The sequence below is a fragment of the Camelus ferus genome, chromosome 17 (assembly GCF_009834535.1).
Source record: "Camelus ferus isolate YT-003-E chromosome 17, BCGSAC_Cfer_1.0, whole genome shotgun sequence".
Taxonomy (NCBI): Eukaryota; Metazoa; Chordata; class Mammalia; order Artiodactyla; family Camelidae; genus Camelus; species Camelus ferus.
In genome coordinates, this window is record NC_045712.1 from 30,428,411 (window position 1) to 30,446,798 (window position 18,388).

At 58.1% G+C, this 18,388-nt stretch overlaps 1 protein-coding gene and 1 long non-coding RNA gene across 3 annotated transcripts in view; both read right to left on the minus strand.

Annotated features, from left to right (window-relative positions):
* EEFSEC (eukaryotic elongation factor, selenocysteine-tRNA specific) overlaps window positions 1-18,388 on the minus strand; it is a 146,339-nt gene that overhangs the window by 66,782 nt on the left and 61,169 nt on the right. For both annotated transcript variants that reach the window (XM_032458783.1, XM_032458784.1), the window contains exons 3-4: window positions 12,176-12,272; window positions 10,021-10,185 (exon numbers count right to left, since the gene is read on the minus strand). In XM_032458783.1, coding sequence (XP_032314674.1) covers window positions 10,021-10,185; window positions 12,176-12,272 — 262 coding nt within the window. The remainder of the gene's footprint in view (window positions 1-10,020; window positions 10,186-12,175; window positions 12,273-18,388) is intronic.
* On the minus strand, window positions 7,165-10,014 carry LOC116657195. Its single transcript, XR_004312221.1, has 2 exons — window positions 9,801-10,014; window positions 7,165-8,508 (listed from the first exon to the last, which is right to left on the minus strand). It is a non-coding gene; the product is annotated as an uncharacterized LOC116657195 (long non-coding RNA).

Sequence of the window (18,388 nt, forward strand, 5' to 3'; positions counted from 1 at the left end):
GTTGGCCGGACCCCAGGCCATATCACCCCAGACCCCTCCTCTCTCAAGGCCCCAGGGTCAGCTAGAACCAGGGACGACCCCAGAAGTCTGCAGAGCCTGAGGCCAGCACTGCTGGCAGGCGCAGGGTCTCCCCCAGGGACCCCTAAGGAAAGTGGGCCTGGGGCGGCTCCAACCAGGGAGGGTGTAAACTTAGGGACAGGCCACAGGCAGGAGGCAGTGGCTGGCAACCAACGGCTTGCGTGGAGTGCTGGGGGGAGGGGAGAGAAAGGCGGGGGCACGGGGGGGGGGCGGGAGCCTGGGAGGGTGAGTTAAACCTGCTGGGAAAGGCGTGAGGGGGCAGCCGCGGGCACGGTGGGCAGGGCCGGGCATCCCCGCGGGGGCCGGATGACTGCAGGCCACCAGCAGGGCGGGGGACGGGGGCCCTGCAGCTCCCCGGGAGGAGGAGGCCACCCCGCACTGCGGAGCCAGGCTGGCCGGCTCCCCTCGGAGGCCCCAGCGGAGAGTGGCCGTGTGCGGGGCTGGCAGGGTGAGGCCGTGGGGGGGAGGAGGGAAGGGCGGAACAGAAGCTGCTCTTTCTCTGGTTCTTTGTATTTGTTCTTCCCTCAGAGCCACACAAGGAACAGATGAACACAAGCTTGTTGTAAAAGATCTGAACAGCAATTACATGGACTAGAACATGAAAGCACTCTCTCAGCCCTGAATTCCCCCTCCCTCCCCCAAGATGGAACCACTATTCACAGTTAGCTGCGCCTCCTTTCAGATCTTTTCTGCCGCAGTTACACACAAACACATGTGCACATGTGACAGCTTTCCTGTACGGATGGGACGAAGCGCTGCGTGTCCTGCCACGACTGCTGGTGCATCTCCCACTTCGTCTCCTGGGGGCCCTCGAGGACCGGGCGGCTCGCGCGTGGTCCGTGCGCCTACAGCTACGTCACCCTTCGGGGCCGCACACGGAACCTGTCTGTCCACACTGCGCAGACCTGCACCCCGTTTGCCCCCTGGGCTGCTGTGCTCGGAGAGGCAGAGAGAACAGACTCAGTGACTGGTCCTCCCAGGAAGCAAGGAAGTCGCGGGCTCCATGGCCCCATTGCCACGGGAGATGCTGATCTGGTGGAGGGTTCCCTGGGCCCCTAGCAGACTGTGCCCGGGGAGGGGTGCACAGAGTTCTGAGCCAGGGCCCCTACTCCACCTCCTGCCAGCCACGTAACCCTGGGCAAGTCACCCCTCCCCTGGGACCCGGCGGCTACCTCCTTTCTGAGAAAATGTCCCCCACACACTCCGCCCCCATCAGGGCCCCATGGAAGGAAGGCATGTGTCCAGGCAGGCAGCTGGGTGAAGGGAACCTCAGATGTCGAGGACATTCCGGTCATCACGACGGAGGGGCGTGCCCGCGTCATCCAGCGGGTCAAGGCGGGAGCTTGGTCAGGGCACCAAGGTCAGGAGGCCTGCGGGCAGCCAGCACCCGAAGGGTTAAGTGGCCCACTGCCCAGGCCGCCTTCCTGCCCACCCGCCAGCCCGCAAGGACTGCATGAGGCGGCCAGAGATGGGCTGCCGTATGGTTCGCATTAGCGCAGCTCTGCTTGGCAACGTTCCCTCTGGCCGGCTGCCTTCCCTCCCTGCCCCAGCCACTCTAGGCCCCAGCTCAAAAGAAAATACCGGGATCCACACAGAAACCCGCGCATTCCCCTCCTGTCTCTTACCCGTCCCGAATAAAACAGGCTCAACTCCTGACCTTCCGCCCAGTCACCCCGTTTGCTTCTTGGCGGCGGCCGGCGGGTACGGCGCTGCCCTCCCCGCTGCCGGACGCCTCGCAGGCCGGCATGGGCCCCGGCGTCCGTCACCCTAAGGGACACAACCACCCCCAGGAACACCCTCCCTCCACCCTAAAGGGCCAACAGCGGGGCCCCCAGGCCTCACCTTTCAGGACTGGGAAGGCGCCCAAGCCCAGAACAAGAGGAGGGCTTCGAGGCTTTGAGCTCAGGAATAAAACCTCAGGAGAAACAGCTGAAGCTTGCTTTTTAACTTTTCTCATCTTTCCTTCCCGGAGGCCCCGGGGCAGTGGCTGGACACACCAGCTCGCCTTCCCCTGCGCTGCCCAGCGCTTCAGCCCCTGGGCCAGCTCACCTCCTGGACCTCTCCTCCAACTGAGTGCCCCAAACACCTCAAAGTTACTGAAACCCAACCCACGCCCCCCGCGCGGCCTCTGCCCTCACCCCCAGACCTTTCCCGGCTCCCCCTCAGTGACTGCTCCACCCCCACCTGCTACTCCAGCCAGAGACCCGGGGGCCGTCCTGGACATGGCTCTCCACTGGCCTGGCCCGTGTCCACCCCATCAATACAGTTTGCTGCCACCTCCTAAATATCCCCAAGCCCCCCTGCGCTGCTACCCGCTCAATCCAAGCCACCTCAACCCGCCTGGACTGCGCAACAGCTTCCTAACTGGTCCCCAGAAGGGGACCCTGGGCCTCCTGGAGCCCACCCTCCATTCTGTCTGCCTCTCCACTGCAGACACACACACGCAAGCACATACACTCCACTCCACTCTGAAAAACTGCATTTCTACAAGAGATTAAACTCTAGCAGATGGAAGCCTCTGGCCCCACGTGGGCCATTTCCACCTGCCACTACAGCCCTCTCATTCTGCCTGTTTTCTGGGCACCAGCTAAAACGACTGCCTTCTGCGTCTTCAAGTGCACTACGCTGCCTACCCCCACGGGGCCGCTGCACCTGCGTTCCCCCTGTCTGAGCACTCTCGACACCAGAGCCTCAGCATCCGTCACCCTCAAGAACGGCTCTGCTCCCGGTAGCCCTCCTCCTCCCCCACATCCAGGAACCTGCTAGGACCCGTGGCCCAGGTCAGCTCCCTAGCCGCCGGCTTCCCAGTCGGGAAGAGGCCGTGCCTCGGGCCGTAGATCCACATGTGCATGTCTGCAGGGAAAGGGGAGGCGAGCGGGCCGGTGTGATCACCCAGTCGGGGCTCGGCCTGATCTCACAGCCCTGCGTGTCCTCACCAGCGCTCGTCCCTGACAGCAAGCCTGGGAGGTGGCTGTGTGGCCCAGCAGGACCAGCCCAGCCCCCAAGCCTGGCTCAGCCTTTCTGCGCTACCCTTGCCCGGAATCATCGCACGCAAGTACTTTTGAAAAGTCAGGAGAAAAAAATTTGTAATGGCGGGAATTTATTTTAAAATAAGAACATGTTATAAGGTATTTCAGCAAAACTTCAAACAAAAGCAGGCAACTGCCTTTGCTTTTTAAAAAGACGTCTCACCTACCCTTTCCCCATGACTATTACAAGTTGAAGCCTGTGAACAATTAAGACAACGTTGATGGTATTTGTATTGCTGTTTCATTCCTTGAAAGGAGGAAGTACAAGTATTCAGTGTAAGTGGCACACCTGCTCCGTGCACACTCAGGAAACATTCAACTTTCCTTTAAAGAGAAAGATAAAAGCAAAGTCACGGCACAGCCCGAGAGAACAGGGCAGTTAGGCCCCTGAGCCACGCACCACGGGCTGCAGGCGGCCCGCCTCTCCCTGTGGTGCTGACCCAGAGGGGCTGCTTCCTCTGCCCCGGGGAGGGGGTCAGAGGGTGTGGCGGGGCAGCTAACACCTCCTGGGCTCTGCCTGAGTTCAGACCTGGCTGTGGCCGCGAGCCCTCCTGCCCGTCCCTCCGGCCCCCGCAGCGGCCGCGCTCCCCCCGAGCTCTGACAGGCGGCCCTCTCTGTCCAGGGAGCAGCCCCTCCTCAAGGAGGTGTTCCCACCCGCAGCACCGCAGCCCGCGCTGCCCCAGCACTCAGAGTGCGGGTGTCAGGTCACGTCTCCTCCCAGACCCACTGCCCCTCGCCCTCTCCCTGGGCACCGGCCTGGCCCTGGCGCACAGCAGGTGCCAGCGACGTGCTGAACGGACAGGCTGGCCTCGTCCCGTGAAGTCCTCCTCGACCCCCACTTTCCTCACCAGCAAAGCAGGCCTGTGGTTCCACTGCCTCGTGTCAGGCAAGGAGGCAGAGGCTCGTGGGGTAACACCGGGGCCACACAGCACGTGGCAAGTCAGGGGCCTGAGCCAGGTCTGCCCAAGCCCTGGTCAGGGCTTCCCCGAGCTGCCTGATGATGAGCATGCCCTGGGATGGTGGGTACAGACGTTAATTCCCTGGCTCCCGCTGACAGGGATTCAGGGACCGGGGTGGGACCAAGAACGGACAGCCTTCCTGGTTGTTGACCATTCTTGAGAAGACACCTCAGGGTCCCCCGCTCTGACCTGGGCCTGGGGGCCAAGACCATCTCCGCAGAGTGTGTGAAAAGCTGAGGCCTCCCCGGCCTGATGACGGACCTGCTGTCATAGGGCCTGGCCTCTCCAGCACAAGAAGCTGGCAGGGACAGCTGCCTTCAGGATGGACCCCCCACAGTGGCTTCAGTCCACGTGAGACGGACGGGGTCGGGGGCTCAGCGGCCTCCTCCCGCCCACCAGGGAGCTTGGGGCGGGGTCAAGAGCACGCGTCTCAGCCCCCAGCCGCCAGAGCTTGAGCCCGGGGTGCTCCCAGATTGGCCTGGAGAAGCCTAAACGTCCCGTGTCTGCTCCACACCCTGTGAGGCAGGGATGACAGCACGTCCCAGCTTGGTTGGAAGTGGAGGGCAAACACTCGAGAAGGCCGTAGCCCAGAGCTGGTTCTCAGCACTGCTCAGAGGCACCTGACAAAAATCCCTACATCTGCTGCGCACCCCGGGGCCCCACCAGGCCATGCCAACACCCCGCTGCACTTCAGCGCTCACAGGTCTAAGAGCTGTCTGAGGCTACGCGGAGAAAATGCCGGGCCCAGCTGGTGCAAACGCGGCCGCCGGCGTGTGGGCTCTTGGGGGCCGTGCATACCAGGAGGAAAAGTGCGCTCGGTTACAAGGGGGCCAACCGCAAAGGAACGGGGGAGCAGCCGCGGGCTCTGGGGGGACTGGTGTCAAGGCTCCTGGGACTGAGGCCCGGGGGCACGCTGGAGAAACTCCTCAGGGAAAGCGCCCGTGGAGGCAGCAGCCTGCTGGGCCTCTGGCACGCCCAAGCTCCTGCCTGCTCTGAGCTCAACCTTCCCTTGCCCGCTGCCCACCCCTCCTTCGCGGGTCCTCTCAGGCACTGGGCACGTTACAGCCGTCACCCCTAGGCGGCACCACACCACGTGCCCTCTTCTAGAGGCGGGGACAGAGGGGGCACACGGTGTCTTCTGGGCTGTGATGGTCAGAGGTCAGAGAAGCACCCGGAGTGAGGAACCTGCCCGGGGCCCAGTCTTGGGTCCCTCTCTCTCCTGCTCTGTGGTCTGTGGCTCCGAGGGTTTCTGACGTCACAACCCTGACAGCCAATCACCAGTCACCCTGGGATGGTAGGTACAGTGATGGTAGAAACATCATAGCTAAAATCCCAAGGTCAAGTCTTAGCAGAAGGACCCCCAGGCTGAGGACAGAAAGAGCCAAAGTTCCAGAGAAGGACGGCGAGCATCGGGGTGCCCGGCGCTTCGGCCGTCCTGTGTCTGAACGGGGCTTGGTTTTTCCCCTTCGCTCCCTGTGCCCCAACATCTCCTCCAGCAGCTAATGGGCCCCAGCTGGGAGTGGATGTGGGCAGCAGCCACAGGGCCAGGGTCTGACAGGCTCCGGTGGCCGCCCTGGCTGGGGAGGGGGGGAATGCGACTGTTTATTTGGAATGGCTGTGCCCCGCCTCCGAGGGAGTTCAAGCGGTCAGAGGTGTCCAAGTCGATTAGTGAAATCTGATGGGGATGTCACCGGGCCTGGAAGATAGCCATCCAGTTTGGAGCCCGCCCCCAGTGCCCTCAGTGCCGCCGGTGATGGTGAGCGGAGGGCTGGGGTGAAGGAGGCCGCAGCGGAACCCCCCTACCCAGGGTCTCCGTGGAGTTCCCAAGGCAGCGGGCATGGAGCACAGGGCCTAGTCTTCAGAGCTGGCCGAGCGACCTCACACGCTGCTCTGGGGGCTTAGCGCCCAAGCCTGGGTTTTCTCACCGGCTGGGTGGCGACCACAGGGAAGAAAGGGTGGGCTGAGCGGCCAGCAGTGCAGCTCCGACTCCACCACCAGCCTCATGACGCCAGCGTCATCCTCACGGCAGCCCCAGAGGGTGAGCTGGGGGCTGCAGCTCCTCAAAAGAAAGTCAAAGCTCAGAGGCATCAAGGGCCCTGCCCCAGACGACAGGGGACTTAAGGCTCTTTCTGACTTCTGTCCTTTCATCCAAAATCTGTATTCATTATCTGGAGGCTGCTGTAACAAATGACCACAAGCCGGAGGCTTGAAGCACCAGGAATTTATTCTCTTGCAGTTCTGGGGCTGGAAGCCCAAACCATTGTGCCAGTGGGGCAGGCTGCCTCTGGAGCCTCTAAGAGAGTCCCTTCCACCCCTGAACCCTGGCTCCGGGCACTAAACCCCGGTCTCAGCCTCTGGTCTCACCCGCCCCCGTCTCTGTGGATCCCTGTGTGGAGCCCGCTCTCATCAGGTAGCCTCGACTTGAGATCCTCACCTTCATTACCTCTGCCAAGACTCTCATTCCAAATAAGGTCATAGTCTGAGGTTCCGGGTAGATACACCTTAAGTGGGGCACAATTCAAACCACCACTACAGTCCACCCTCTGGTCCCCAAAACTTCACATCCATCTCATGTGCAAAATGCTTTCACCCCATCCCAGTATCCCAGATTCTCATCCCATTACAGCATTAACTCTAATTAGGTCCCAAATCTCACCTAACTCTCATCAGCTCAGAATTCTCATCCTCTGAGTCACCCAAGTAGGCATGGGTGATGGCAATAGTCTATCATGGAGCCAGACGCCCTCGATCTGTGGGCCTGTGACACCGGAAGACAAGTCTTCTGCTCTCAAAATACAGGCATAGGGAGAGAATGGAAGGAACTCAGAGGTCACGGGTCCCAAGTAAGTTTGAAACCCAGCAAAACAAACTCCACTGGGCTCCCAGGCCTGAGAATGACCCTCTGCGGCTTGGCCCCCGCCCTCTGAGCCCGTGGGAGTTCCCCTGGCCCTGCCCCGGGCTCGCCTCTCTGTCCTCCACCTGTGTGTCTGGAGCTCGGCCCTCGGACTCATCTCCCTTCGTCTTGGAGGACGACGTGCGTCGTGGCTAAGTGTTCCACCAGTCATTTCCTGCATGTGGAGTCCAGGAAGTCCAACTGCTTTTTTTTTTTTTTTTTTTTTTAATGTTATTGGGTCTCTGTCCTGTTCCGACGAGGCTGGCAGTGTTTTTGCTGATGGAACACTCTCAAAAACCTGTGGGTCTCTCACTTGCGTCGAGGGGATCTATGCCATTCTACAAGAGAGCTCTCCACAGATCCTTCCTGGAGAAGCCCAGCTCTCTCCTGGCTTTTGCTGAGACATTTGTCTGGATCCGGGAGCCACACACCCAATCTCTTCAGCGAAGGCTGTCCCAGCCTCACCCGTGGCCCTTCTCCAGCGCATGCTTTCCAAAGTGAATTCTCCACCTTCAGCAGCCTTTGGACTCTGAACTGGCCGAGAATCTCCCACATCAGGGGCTGGTTCCTTCTGCTAACAGTTCCTTCCTCAGTTCACTCCTTTCCTCTCACATTGTGCTATAAGCAGCGGAGGAGGAGCTCAGCTGCACCTTCTACGCTTTGTTTGGAAAACTCATCAGCCACATGTTCACGGCTTCTGAGTTCCGCTTTGAAAAGGAGGCCGGGGCAGAGCAGGTGCAGGAAAGCAAGAGGAGACCTAAATTCATATTTGCCAAGCGCCTCGTGCGCCCAGGGACCACGGTCCAGTGCCTGGGGCTCTGACAGGCAAGCTCATCTCCATGGGGCGAAGCGAGCAGCTGAAGACCTCAGAGCCTGCCCCCACTCAAACACCCCTGTCGGCTTAGCAGTGGGGCCCTCTGCCCCCGGCCTCCCCACGCTCGTGGTCCTAGCACGGCAGCCACTGGCCTGTCATCAAACACGTCTGCCTCCCTCCAGAGCCTCAAGTACCCCGTGTCAAAGCCGATCCCCCCAGAGCCCTCTTCTGACACCCCCTCCTACTCCCATTCGTTCTCCCAGGCTGCAAACGTGCCTTCTCCCAGGGCAGAGGGGTACCCATCAGGGTGGGCCCTCGGGGGTCTCCTCAGGGAGCACAGGGAATGGGAGGAAATTTAGCATTGGATTTATTCTCTGTTCTAGCTAAGAACCAACACATAATCACTCTGATCAACTTAATTTTGTTAAATAAAAGGATAGTTTATTTTCATAATTTTGTGCTTTATTTTTTAAGATTTGCACTTTCGGTCCCTGGTGCAACGTGGATTTGATACGGGACTGACGGCTTTCAGAGGAGGGTCTACAACGTCCAGAGGAGGAGGGACTATAACCCATGGCGTCAGGGGACTTCAGGACTCAGACGGGAAGGGCCTTGCCCTCCACTCCTGCTACCGCCCCAGGGAGCCCTGCAGCCTGGCCAGCCTCAGGCTTGTAAGAGGGTTTTCTTTTGGGTGGTCCTCCCTGGTCAGGAGACTCTTCCCTCGGACCCCCAGGCCTGCAGGAGGAAGCAACAGGCACATCACCACGCAATGAGCCGGGGGAGAGAGTGAAACCTGAGGTGTCCTTGACCTGGGGAGCCCTGGTCACTCCTCTCACTCCTGTGATGCCCTTTCCTGTAACCACCCCCGCTGCCCTAGACCAGGAACGGCCAACACCAGGCTCAGTACCAGAAGCGCTCCCTGGCCTTCCCCTGCTCAGGGCAGACCCTGCAGTCATGGACTCCCCTCCAGGGTGATGGTGAATTTCACGTGCCCACTTGGCTGGGCCATAGAGCCCCGGTCATTGGTTAAGCATTATTCTGAACTCCTGTAATGAGATGAACATTTACATGAGCTGACTCTGGGTACAGTAGGTGACACTCCACAATGTGGGTGAGCCCTGTCCAATCAGTTGAAGGCCTGAACAGAACAAGACTGACCTCCGTGGAGGAGGAGGAAATTCCGCAGCCAACAACCTCCAGACTCAAATCACAGCTCTCCCTGGGGCTCCAGACTGCTGGCCTCCACTGCAGATTTTGGACTTGCCAGGCCTCATAATCGTGGGCCAATTCCTTAAAATCTCCGTGTGCATACACACACACACACACACACACCCTTTTGGTTCCATTTCTCCGAAGGACGCTGACTAATACACCTACTGAGCCAGGCAGCCTTGGAATCCGCGTCTGCACAGTCCTCCAGGGAGAACTGCCAGTTCACACACCAGCTGAATCCATCCGCCTGGCAGTGGGCACGGCGGCAGCTGGCACTGTCCGCGGCTTGGTACACGTGGCCCAGGGCACGCTCCACTGCCCTACACGCCAGCCTCCTCTGAGACAGCGCTCCCCTGGGCCCCAGAATTCCTGGGACGGCCTCCCCAGTTCTAACCAGCCCTTGCTCCCCCGCTGTATTCCCTGTGAAGGGGAAGGGCAGGCTGGAGGCTAAGTTTTTCTTCCCCAGTAAACAAAAACCACAAGAAAAGCCCACTGAAGGGAAACACCAAGGCCCTGGACACCTTCTAAATCCAGAAGTCACCAGAAGGTGGGGTGACGGGGAGGCCCCAGCTGCCTGTCCTTCCCAGAGGTCTCCCAAGGATGACCTGGCAGCCGCCCGTGTCCCAGGAATGTGGACATCCTCTGGGTGTCCAGACTGTACGACTGAGCAACACAAAGTCCTAATTGTGTTTAGCTTGACATTCTCGTGGTTACGCACAAGGTACTCAGAAACGAGCCCACAAGAACTTGCCACCTGCCTCGGGGGCTCACACCCAGCACCCTCCCCCGGGGGCATGGCTCCTGGGCCCACGCACCTTGTGGAGCCCTGGTTCCATTGTCTGTAAAGAACACTCCTCGGGAGGCTCCAATAAACGGGTGCTTCTATGAGCATCGGGGAGACTGGTAGCTCTAGAACGCAGGCAGGGCAGGAGAGAAGACAGCGCGGAGCAGAACCAGCCCTGGAGCAGGCCAAGGGGCCGTCCCCTCTCTTCCTACTGGAGGGAGGGACCAAAAGGAAGCGCGCAGGAGACTGACCTTGAGGGCAGGGATCTCCACGCTGTCGCCGAGGCTGACGGAGCCTGAGAGGATGGTCCCTGTCATCACTGTGCCTTGGCCTTTGATGGAGAAGCAGTGGTCCACAGACATGAGGAACGGTCCCGACGGGTCTCTTGCTGGGATAGGAATCTGCGACGTCAGGAGCTAGAAAAGAGATGCAGGTGCCACACCCCGTCGGGACCAGGGCTGCACGGGGCAGGCGGAGCAGGGTGGAGGCTTTGAGTAGGGCCGGGCAAGCTGCCCGGGAGATTGGAAGCTGGGCCCCCTGACCTCACTCCAGACCCCTGCCCCACTCTCAGCTCCTTCTCTCAGCGCGGAGGGCCCTCCTCCACCCTCTCCTGCCAGGGTGACCGCGGCAGCATCCTGACATCACACGTGGGCACAGCACCCCCAGGCCAGCCTCCTGATGCCCAGGGCTCAGGGGTTGTTGCCATCCAGCCCCCAGGTCCCACGGTGGCCCCACCTTGGGCCCCCCCCACGCCTGGAAGCTCCCCAGACAGTGTCACCTCCCCCCGTTCCCTGACACTGCCTCGGGAAGGGCCCCCCCGCCCTGTGTGTGCCGCCCAGGTAGCATACTGTTGGGATCGTCTGCTCATTCGGCTCCCCTTCCAGGCTGTGCGCACCCCCCACCCCTGCCCCACGGACAGGGAGAGCCGGGCGGGTCCCGGGCAGCTGGCTGCGTCTGGGGTGAAGGCCGTGCCCCCGCCCGGCAGAGACCAAGGGCCTGCCGCCCCTCCGCCGTGGGGCCACTCTGCCCGTGCTGCTGACTCTCCCTGGGCTTCAGCCTCGAGCAGCCCTGCTTTCCTCCGCCGCCCACCCGCTCGGAGCTGTGGCCAGAGCTGATCACCAAGAAACAAACGGACGTCAGTGCTGCACTATCCCTTGTCTTCTCTGCCTTTCGCTTTTGTTGGAGAACAGACTGTCAGCAGAGCATCTGGTAGTGAGTGCTCCAAACCCCCAGCCTTGTGATGACACTTCTTTCAGAAAAAGACTAGTCTCAAAACTGGCGTGGCCTGAGCTTTGCGCAGAGCCTCCCTCAGAGCTCGGGAGCACCTTCGCTAGCAGCGTTTCTGTGCATTTTGCTTTAATACAAGTAATCATCCCGGGTTCCTAGACGGTGCTCCCTGGAGCTGATGAAAAAGTAGGGGAAGTTTACCCAGAAGATGTCTGTTTTGCTAAGTCAGCAAGGTCGCGTAAATCACAGAAACGGGGGCGGTGCCCACGGTCACACCTGATCTTAGTTCTGTAGGCCCAGTGCAGGTGGACCCCAAAGCCAGCCCCTGCCATCAGCTTGGACCTGAATCCCAGCTCTAGCTCGTACTCACTGTGAGACCTTGGGCAAGTTACTCGACCTTTCTGAATCTCAGATTCTTTCTTGGCAAAATGCGGATAAATAAACTTAACCCTCCCAAGGGCACTATGAGTGCTGATGATCCCATAAGACAAGAACTCAGTGCAGTGCCTGGTACGTGACAGTCAACCGCACCATCAGAGCAAACCCTGATACACACCACTCCGGGCACGTTTTACACATCAGCACAAACTTCACAAGCTTAGCGGTGCCACTGTCTTCCCTGCTGTGCAAGTGAGGGACTGAGGCAGGGAGAGCAGGTCACAGAGGGAGGCGGTGGGGCCGGCACTGGGGCCACTACAGCCCCTGAGCTGCCCGGAGCGCTAAGCAGAGGGATACCACCCGCACCCTGGCCGCCCTGGGCGCCTACTGGATGGCTGGGCTCCCTCGCACAACCACCGAGCCAGGAGGAATGGACAAGGATGCACGCTACACTGCCCCACTGCTGTGCCTCAGCCTGGGGGGACACACAGGAGGGGCTAGCACAGTCCCAAGGACTGGAGTGGGTGACATGGCCCCAGGAGCCCAGGCTGTGGGGGCTGCCTTGTGGAGGAGTTTGACAGGAGAAAGGAAAAAGGCAGGCGTGCAAGGATGTGGACAGCTCTGCAGAGCTGTGGGCCGTGGCGGGGAAGGCCTTTGGTCCTGTTCTGGTTTGAGGTGAGGGAGGTGAGGGAGGCGGCAGTGAGGGGTGAGTGGGGGGGGGGGGGCTCAGGCTGAGCAGGAACAGGGGGCCACCTGCATGGGGCCGGGGCCACAGGCAACCTGGACTCAAGCTGACGGTACCTCAATGAGCTCGGAGATGCCCTGCGGAGCTTCTGTTTCGGGGGCCTCTGGCCCCCCAGGCCTGGCCGCCACGGGTATGATCGGTGCACCTCGGAACCTGGAACAGAGAAGCGAGTCCCAGCACGGCCCCCAGCTGCCGCAGCCTGCCAGCGGGCCGCTGCTTCGCCCTCGGCAGCGGGCCACCGCACCCCCACCGGCAGCGGAGGGAGCCGAGGCCCCGGGCTGAACAAAGGGATCCGAAAGGGTCTCTGCAGCCTCCCTGAGGAGGAGCAGTGAAGCCTGGCCCCTAGGCCTGTGAGTGAAGGGCCCTGACAAGACCCCTGGATCCACGCAGCCTCCGGCAGACGCCGGTGAGAAGTGCCGGCAGGTACACCTGGAGGCTCACGGCACCCCTCCCCGGCCCTCCCTGGCACCTGCCTCTTTAACAAGACTCTTAGCATGAGTTCATGTTTATCTTTTCCACTGGAAAACAAAAACCCAAAACCGGAAAACAGAAAACACACGGCCCCCGTCCCTCACTGAGGTGTGCTTCCTTCCAACCTCGGGTTTTCCGTGCACTGCCAAGGAATGACTCTTTTCACATTTTGGTTATGGTGTTCATACAGTTTCACGCCCTTCTAGCTTACTCACCCTCATACCCCAACATAAAGAAGAGGTGCAGCGGCTGAGCTCTCCCTCCGTGTGTGCTCGGCCCCGCGGGCAGGGCTTGGCCCCACTGCAGAGAAGCCGAGTGGCTGGCTCGAGGCCGCAGGGCTGCAGGAGTCTGGAGTCCAGGCCTCTTCCACGGAGGGTGGAAGGAAGAGAGGGTGACAGGAAGAGCCTGTCCTCAGGCCGCAGGGAGGCTCAGCCGCAGACTCCGCGAGCCAGGGCCCAGCCCCGAGCCAGGCCCGGCACACTGCATCCTCCTGCAGTACTCCGAGCCCGGGGGGGGGGGGGGGGGGGTAAAAGCACGCACTGAGAATTCCAGCGATTAACCATAAAGCTTTCGGAAATTCAATTATTGTTTATCCAAAGCCTTTGGGGCGACGTATCGTGACAAAACAGAATGCATGCTGGGCTGGGTGTCTGGCTCTTCCCCAGGCTCAGGAGAAGCCAGCCTTGCTGATCCCCTGAACACGCACACACTGGGGCATCCGGGCTCCCCGCAGCCCCTGGGGGACAAGAGGCCCTCCTGCCTTAGGCTTCAGATCAGGTTCTAGGAGCGCAAGTGGCTCTGACCAAGAAGAGCCCTGAGGTCAGCCCCGCAGCTCAGCAGAGCAGGAGGGGCCGCTCGGAGCGCATCCTAGCACGCCCCCGCCACCGGACTCCGCGCAGCTGAGCTGGGGTACCTCACCACGAGGGCCAGGCCTGGCTCGGGGCTGGGCTGACTGTGCATGCAGGCTGGCCTTCGCAACCACAAACACAACCTCAGATCAGTAGAAAAAGAAAAGAAAAGCACGCATGCACACATGTGTGTCCGTACGTGAGACTCATGTAAAAGACGTAAACAAGCAGGGCAAGTGTTAGGTTTTGAACAGCAGAATTCAAAAAGCAGCATTTAAAAAACAGTGATACTTACTTTGCCTTAGTGTTCTCATCAGTCGAGGCAGAGGCAAGACCCTGGGGGAGCCGGGAGGGCCTGACTGTGCGGGAAGCCCCAGCCCAGGGCCAAGCGCGCAGTAGGTGCTCCACACCACAGCCCCCACCATGTGCCAGGCTCCCTCATCCAAACACTGAGGCTGACATCAGCCCCCCCTTTCTCAGGGGAAGAAACACCAGCTCAGAGAGAGACACTGAGCTGCCCGAGACCACAACCTGGACACTGCGGAGCTGGCGTGGACGCACACCCTGTGTGGGTCCGCGGGCCGCAGCCGGGTCCAGGGGCTTGGCATCCCACCCCGCCCCAGACAGCCTTGGCTAAAACAGAAACAAGGAAACAGAGAGTGTTTAAAGGCAGGAGGAGGCACAGGGAAGTCTGGGGGAAAGAGGCATCAAGGATGCTGTCAGACGGTAACACTTAGTGCAAAAGTGAATGGAAGAGCCTAGAACACAGAGCAGCGTCAGCGCCGTGATAACCACCCCCTCAAATCACGCGCGTGGTGGTTGGGGGGAGACCGACAGGGAGCCGAGGGAAAAGCACTTCAATCTGATGCATCGGGAAGACTGTGGGTACATTTTTATCTTCTATTTTTACTTCTGTTTACATTGATAAATGCTTATGCAAGAGTAATTTTAAATGCTTTCAGCGATAATGAAATCACAAAGAAAAACAAAGCGTTTGACTACCTAAAAATTAGAAACCTCTGCACATCAAAAAAAAAAAAAAACTAAAATGGAAAGACAAACAATGAATACTAGAGACTTATTTGTTGGAAACATGATCGGCAAAGGGTTAATTAGTAACAACGTCTTTATTGATATGAAACCCTGCTGAGAAGCAGAGAGAAAGCATCAAACTGTCCAGAGGCCAACAGACAGAACACGCGGGCCCGATTAACACACAGAGACACAGCTGTTTACCGCACTTAAGGGGGCACGCTCAAGCACACCGACAACTAAAGAGCCACATGTATCACAGCAAGAGTAAAACACCACTCCAGCCCAACTGCTCCAAGCATACTTTTAAATTAGAGACTGGAGCTCACTGCTGGCCCTGTGAGCGATGGACGAGGGCATGGAGACACAGCGGAGGTCCCAGGCTGTTGCCCTTTGCCCCGGTGACTGCACAGCTGGGGCCCTCTCAAGAGGGAAAACTGAAAATACAAAGTTTAATGGTGCTCAGAGATGGTCACGCAGGATCATTCATTTACAAGAAGGAAAACTTCAGCTGTTCCCAAGGGTCAACAACAGAGTGATGGTTACATGAAAACTGCTCTACAAAATGTAAGGAATACAAGCAGAAACCCAAGACATAAACACCTCATGATTGCAACTACACGTTGGGGGGGCACCGAACCCAGTGAGGCTGGAGGTACGAGATCAACACACAAAAATCAGCTGTGTTTCTACACACCCGCAAAACGATCTGAAATGGAAACGGAGAGAGGAATTGCATTTCTAAAGGCACCTAACAGAATTAAACACTTAGGAATAAGTCTAAGGACATGAAAGACTTACGTACCCACAACTACAAAACCTGGATGAAACAAGTTTGAAAAGATCTAAATACATGGAAAGACACCTGTGTCACTGGACTGGAAGACTTACTCCCGTTGAGAAGTCCGTACTGCCCAAAGCCCTGTTAAAATTCCACAGCCGTTTTTTGCTGAAATGGAAAAGCATATTTAGATGGGAATTGCGAGGAGCCTCAAATAGCCAAAACCACTTAAAAAAGAAGCAGAAAGTTGGAGGACTCAGCTTCCTGACTTTGAAACTTTCTATGAAGGGACCTGAAACACAGTGGCACAGTACCAGCATAGGACACAGACCAGCGGAACCCACGAGTATCTGGTCCACTGACGTTTGACAAGGACAAAAGGGAAAAGAGACCTTTCAGCACACGGTGCTAGGAAAACTGGACGTCCACATGCCAAAGGACGAGGTCGAGCCCTTAACATACGTCATACACAGAAACAAAAATGGACCAAAGACCTAAACCTAAGAGCCCACACAATAACATTTTTAGAAAAAAAAATTGGGGAAAAGTTTCATGACAATGGACTTGCCAACAATTTCATAAATGTGACACCAAAAGCACAGTCAAAGGAAAGAAAAAATAAAGAAATTGGGTTTCATCCAAATTAAGAACTTTTGTGCATCGAGGAACACAATCGAAAAAAGTGAAAAGACAACCTGCAGAACGGAAGAAAACTCCTGCAAATGCCGTGCCTGACACCGGGGGGGGGGGGGGGGGGTCCCAGAGTGCCCACGGCTCCCGCACCCAACACGGTGGTGGGGCCCAGAGTGCCCACGGCTCCCGCATCCAACACGGGGGGGGGGGGCCAGAGTGCCCACAGCTCCCGTGCCCGACACAGGGGGATCCCAGAGTGCCCACGGCTCCTGTGTCCAACACGGGGGGATCCCAGAGTGCCCACAGCCCCCGCGCTCGACACGGGGGGATCCCAGAGTGCCCACAGCTCCTGCAGCTCAGGAGCGACATAACCCCCCTGGTTAAAAAATGGACAGAGGACTCGACAGACATTTCTCCCAAGAAGACACACAGAGATGGCCCACAAGCACATGAAGAGACGCCCAGCATCAGTCCCAGGGAGACGCAGAGCAAGACCACAGCGAGATACCACTTCCTTCCCGGCATGGCCGCGTAAGGAAAACCAGCGCTGGCAAGGAGGTGGAGGAGGTGGAGCCCTAACGCGCTGCCCATGGGGACGTAAAGGGTGCAGCCTCTGTGGGAGACAGCGGCGAGCCTCCTCAGAAAGTCAAACACAGAGTTGCCACGGGGTCCAGCAATCCCACTCCGAGGCACGTACCCAAAGGAACGGAGGCAGGGACCTGATTAGACATTTATACACCAATGTTCTCAGCAGCATGTTCACAACAGCCAAAAGAAAACAACCCAAGTGTCCATCAACAGATGAATCGATAAACAAAACACGGCCTACGCATACAGCAGCACACGGCCTGGCTGTGAGGAGGAGAGAGCCTCCGACACGGAACGACCCGAAGCACCAGGCTCAGCGAAAGGAACCCGACCAGGAGGCCAAACGCTGCACGACTCCGTTCGTGCGGGTCCCCTGGTCAGGCAAGTTCACAGTGACAGACAGCAGAGCAGAGGTTACCAGGGCCCGGGGGACGGCGAGTGGGGGAGATGTCATTCGGTGGGGCAGCATTTACGTTCGGAATCATGAAAAAGCTTGAGGTGAGACAGTGGTGCACACAGCTTTGAGGATGTATCTAACGCCGCCGTATCGCACATTTACAAACGGTTAAAATAATAAACGTTCTGTTACGTGTATTTTACTGCGATTTTTGAACGTGGAAGACAGGGTGGGCGTGATGCCATGTGTGCTGAAAAGACGGGAGGGAAATAAACGGAAACGCCGGCAGCTGCGGCTCTGAGAAGTCTTTGGGCGCCTCCTCCTCCTTTTAACATCTTCCATTTCCAAAGTTTCCTTCCATTGCTCTTTGGATAGAAAAAAGTAAGTTTTGTGTTTTTAACACCTTTCAGGTTTTAGTACCACATCGTTTGGCAGTCCAAATTTCTCCTCTCTAGAGAGAAAGTGCCTTCAAATTCGGACCAGCATTTACAAAGGATTCAGCTCACAAGGGACCATAAGAAAAGGAAAGAGTCACTTAAAATGAGTCAAAGAAGTTCTCTGCTGCAGGAGGTAACAGCTTGTGTCCCTCTGCAAGGCGACTCGCCTGGCCCGGCCCGGCCCGGCCCGGGGCCCACGAAGGACAGCACAGCAGGGTGCCAGTGCTGTCCTCACCCCAGCCCTCCACCGGCCCCCGGCGCTGAATGAGGAGAGGAGAGGTTTCCAAGGCCCCTGAGAGGGCCAGCCTCCTCTGGACGTGTCACAAGGGCTGTGATGTGACCTTCAACCAATAAATTAAAATAGGAATAGCAATTCAAACATGTAAGTGAGAATGCTCCTTAAACTTAACTAAGCAAAGTAGTTAATACTAATTTACCCTTAACTGTATCCTAAGCCCTTTCCAGAAGGTCCCGTTTACAGCAAACGCACCGACACTGTGCTGGGTTTCTGACAAGTAAACAAAACGGCAGGGAGACCAAATAACTCACTAAAAAGAAGATACAATTTTTTATCTTGCTTTTTACAGTCTCATATCCACTTCCGCTGGGAATAACGAAGTCTGAATTCTTATGCAACACTTATCTAAATGTGTCGATTTTATCGGATTGATGAATTTTGCTAACAAAAGGCGGCGCTAGGAAATCTTTTATGACATATCTGGCCCATTCTCAGGGCTGAAGCTTTAATTTAACCAACTTGAGAATTCTGCGGGAGAGCTGCAGGTGTTAGATCTGGGGAAAACCATAAACGGGAAGGCCTATCAATCTTTATGACAGGGAAACAAAACCACTCTCCACTTGCTTGCCCTCCACAGGCAGAGAAGGAGAGGCGGTGGAGGCAGGGTGCTGCCAGGTCTGCAGGGCACAGGGAGGGAGTGCGTCCCCTAGGGCCATCTCTAGTGCAGAAGGAAGGCCCGGCCCGGGAGGCGGTGAGGACCCGACAAATCACAAGGTCTGCTGAAACCGCCTGCCCAGCAAGGCGGCTTCTTGCTTCTCCACCACGTCAGAACAAGCTGGGCCCA